Source organism: Belonocnema kinseyi, chromosome 4 (assembly GCF_010883055.1).
Source record: "Belonocnema kinseyi isolate 2016_QV_RU_SX_M_011 chromosome 4, B_treatae_v1, whole genome shotgun sequence".
Taxonomy (NCBI): domain Eukaryota; kingdom Metazoa; phylum Arthropoda; class Insecta; order Hymenoptera; family Cynipidae; genus Belonocnema; species Belonocnema kinseyi.
In genome coordinates, this window is record NC_046660.1 from 32,532,965 (window position 1) to 32,537,283 (window position 4,319).

General features: G+C 32.5%; 1 protein-coding gene across 1 annotated transcript in view; it reads right to left on the reverse strand.

Annotated features, from left to right (window-relative positions):
- The window catches only part of LOC117172066 (microphthalmia-associated transcription factor), a 310,163-nt gene that overhangs the window by 18,925 nt on the left and 286,919 nt on the right, over window positions 1–4,319 (reverse strand). The window contains exon 7 of the mRNA XM_033359813.1: window positions 3,082–3,367. Within this exon, the coding sequence (XP_033215704.1) occupies window positions 3,082–3,367 (286 nt within the window). The remainder of the gene's footprint in view (window positions 1–3,081; window positions 3,368–4,319) is intronic.

The following is a 4,319-nucleotide window of genomic DNA, read 5'->3' on the forward strand; positions in this document are numbered from 1 at the left end:
AACCCACTTTGGACTTCCCAAATCTTTGTTTCTGTTATTTTCATTACCTTACGAATAAGTATTTTTGAATATATTTTACTTACGGTGCTTAATAAGCTAATCAATCTTTCATAATACGAAGCGATTCAAATATTTTGGATTTTTTTTTAACAATTCACTCGGAATATGCATAAAGTTTCGCGAGTTTATTATAAATAGTATTTTTTTAAGTTTCTAGGGATTCAGTTAATACATGTAATTTAGAAAATTCTGACAAATTATATTACAAGATAGCCTTAAATGTATCAGCAACATCGATTAATTACATGATTAAATAATACTAAAAACATAATTAATCATTTCTTGAATTTGCCTCTAAGCTCCATGCACTTAAATAAATTGTTGTTTTATCTTCTTATACTTAAAATGCAGTGTATTTTTGGATTGTTTAGTTGAACTTTCATCTAAACAGGTCGAAATTAAACCAAAAATGGAACAATTAAATTTTCAGTTAAAAAATGAATATTTTACACAACAAAATTCAACGAAAGTGATGGATTTTCAAACAAGAAAGTTTACCTTTCAACCAACTAGCTTTATTTTCCACCAAATAGATAAATCTTCCATTAAAATGATTAACATTTAACTGGAATACTGAAAATTTCAACCAGAAAAATGAATTAAAATAAAATATATAAAAAAAAGAGTTTTTAATAAAATACATGATTTCAACGAAATACGAAATATTCAAATCTTCAACTGAAATACAGTTAAACTCTGAGACTGGGCCGGTTTTGGGGCTGAAGGAGGTGGGAAATTAACCAGATAGAGTGCTGTTTCGGATGAAAACGCTTTTGTGTTGTTCACATCTGTGTGGCCACCGCACACTCCTTGCAGCTCCTTTTACTCCTACTTCAGGTGCGGCAACAATTCTCGGAAGCACTATTTAAGGAGGTCCTATCTCAGAGTTTCACTGCACTTAAGTTTCCAGTGAGAAAATTAATTTTCAACCAAAGAGATAAATCGAAGGGTCCTAATAAAAAACACCTATTTTATGCGGCTCAATTCTAAATCCCCTAACTGTACCGGACCTCTGTAAAAACAACGCATCTGTAGCGTGCAGATTCTAAACATCGTAGCTTTACTGAGCCCCTTTAAAAACAACGTAACTCGATTTTTTCCTTTTTTCAGTAGAGCTCCTTTTATTCGTCACAATTCTGTTTCGTTTGAAATAGGACTGCAATCGACGGAAATTTGAAGTATTACATGTTTTTGAAATATTACAAATATTTTTTATATGATTCTAATATAATTTAGCCTATAATATGAATGATAAAAAGCAATATTGTCTATGGTATGGCAATAGCAGTTCAAGAGAGGTTATGTTTCAAAAAATTTGAGCTGCGTTATTTCATAAATTTAAACCGAAGTAAATATTTATAATATTTATAATTTATAATAAACGTAACCTCTCTTGCACTACTACTGTCATGCCATAGACAATATTGCTTTTTATCATTCATATTATAGGCTAACTTGTATTAAAATCATATAAAAAATGTTTATAATATTTAAAAAACATATAGTACTTCACATTTCCATCGATTGCATTTCGATTTGAAACGAAACAGAATTATGACAATTAAAATGAGCTCTACTGAAAATGGGAAAAATCGAGTTACGTTGATCTTGAACGAGCTCAGTAAAGTTACGAGGTTTAGAATCTGCACGCTACAAATGCGCTGTTTTTAAAAAAGGTCCGGTACACTGAGGGTATTTAGAATTGACCCGCGCGGGATAGGTGTTTTTTATTAGGAGCCATCGAAATGCTCAAATATGACGATGGAAAAAATTAAAAAAGAAAGAATAAAAAAGATTAAATAAATAAAAAAGAGAGATTAAAAAATAGTTCCATTCTTAAACAAAGTAATGAAGAATTCAAGTGAATTTCGAGAATGCAAGGAAATAGAACAAATTTAATAAAATGTTTAAGAATTCAGGAGAAATTAATAGGAATTCAGGGTGAATTTCAAATAGGTTCAATTGGGTTGCATAAAATATTTGAAAATCTCTTTAAACATTTGACAGCATACGAAACCGTTCACTTCTTGTGAATTAATCCTTTGAAATTCCTTCAAATTAGTGACATCAATACAAAATTCTTTGAAATCTATTTTAAACAGCCTAAGATATTTCAAATCCTTTAAAATCTTTTCAAATCGCTTGAAAGTTTTTTAAACTTCTTAAAAATTCCTTTGAATTTTCAAAAATACACTAAAATCTTTAAAATCCTTTAAAATCTTTAGAAATTGAATCGAACTTTTTAAAGTTCTAAAAATTTCTTATATTTTTGAAATATACTCTAAAACCCTTTGAATTCCCTTCTAATTATTGAAATCTATTAAAAATTTCTTATTATATTTCAAATTTTTAAAATTAATTATGTTCCCCCTACTGCACATAACACACCTCCCCTTACTTAACCTACTCACCTGCATTTACCCAACTAACAAACCCTCAATACTCTCCCCCACAGCCAATCATTTCTCCTTCTTTCCCATCCCTAATTTCCTCTCAGTTCTCCTACTTCCCAAACCCTCATGCCCCCTGCTACTGAAACTTCTAATTTCCCCTCATTACCCATACTGCCCTTCACTTCCTCTCCCATCATTTCCCCACCTGGGAAAAAGTAAGACGGGTGGATAGACACCAAACCGAAACTATAAGGGTTTCTATCCAGGACTACGAAACCCAAAAAGTGACTATGGTAACTTTATCTAAAAACAGTGACTTAAAAGTAATTTGGGGAAAAACGTGACGAAAAATAACTGCATGGCAGCCCTGATAATATTTGAACTGTTACTTAAAATTCTCACAGAAATTCCTTGAATTGTGAATTTTTTTAATTCTTGACTTTTCCCTCATTTCCCCTGTCCAACAAAATTCTCTGAATTTCCCTTAATTTAAGGTTTTTTCAGACCTGTGGCCATCCAGGACTGGAATTTTCACGTGAAATAGATTCTCTATTTCCAGGCGTGTTTCTACGTGAATAATTTCACCTGGGAAAATCTTTAGAGATTTATAGTTTAAAAGGATTTTTACCTTTCGATGTTCCATTTTGTGTCTCGCGTAAGCGTCGAGGAGGCCTCCTGACGTGGAACCCCAATGCGAACCAAAACTCGCCAACGGAAGTCCATGTGCCTTCGCCTGGAGTTCCAGTTCCTGAACACGTAAGAGCAACCTCCGGTTCTGATGCTCGAGCTGTTTATGCCTCAGTTCGCTTTGCTTCATCCTCGTTAGTTCGTTCTTAAGGAGTTTTATATACTCTACAGATGACTTCAAGATGGTGCCTTTATTAGGTCGAACGTCCCTGACGATCTCGTAATAACTGTAAAAAAAATATTATTCTTATAGACTTTGCTAAACAAGGTACCTCATTATTGAGGTGCGATCGAATTTTAATTGCAGGGATCATAGTCTATCCTCTTTTATATCTTATGCTCTTTTTTCCTCTTACATCCCCTATCCATGCACCCTTATATTATAAAAAAAGCCATAGAACGCCTCAAATCAAAAATTTTGACAAAAATTTCCCCTTTTCCTGCATTTTTACAAGGTTTTGATTAATTTTTTAAGTTTGATAAACAGAAATTCATGACATAAAATAAGACACTTTGAAAGAGATTCTGTTTGATAATATCGATTTCAAATATTTCCTAAACGATTTATTTGCTGATTTTGTATACTTCAAGGAAATCGCCGACAGCGAAAAAATCGCTAACGATTCAATTAGAAAATTAAACCTTAAAGATAAATCAACTCTGTAACTGCTAATCAAAAATACAGGGTAACAAGGAGATTTTTCACGATAAGGGGAAGGAGAATAAATTCGGTGAAACTGCATAAAAGGTCGTTCAACTTCCATTTTGTTAAAACTCACATATTTCACGTATTTACTTTATACTAAACAGGAATCTGCCCGAAAAAGGTGGTGCTCTTTTATTATTTTCAAAATATCAAAATTTTTCCATCGAAATTTTCTTTAAAACATACTTACTTTATGCATTCTTTTTCTCTTATCACTAAAAAAAATGGTTTAGGTATCGCAGCTAACCGTTCAGTTGGATTTTGTCTTCCAAGAAAATATATTTGCACCACCTAAATTTCTAGCTATTTTAGCTAAATTTGCCGTTTAGAAATTATCTAGCAAAGGGGGAGGGTCGGTAAGGCCGGTTTTCGGCCTAATTTATTTTTGGAGCAAAAAATCTGAAAAAATCATGGTAGTATCTTATAAGTATCCCGAGTCGATTGCACGCTAAACGGACTACCCTCCACCCCCC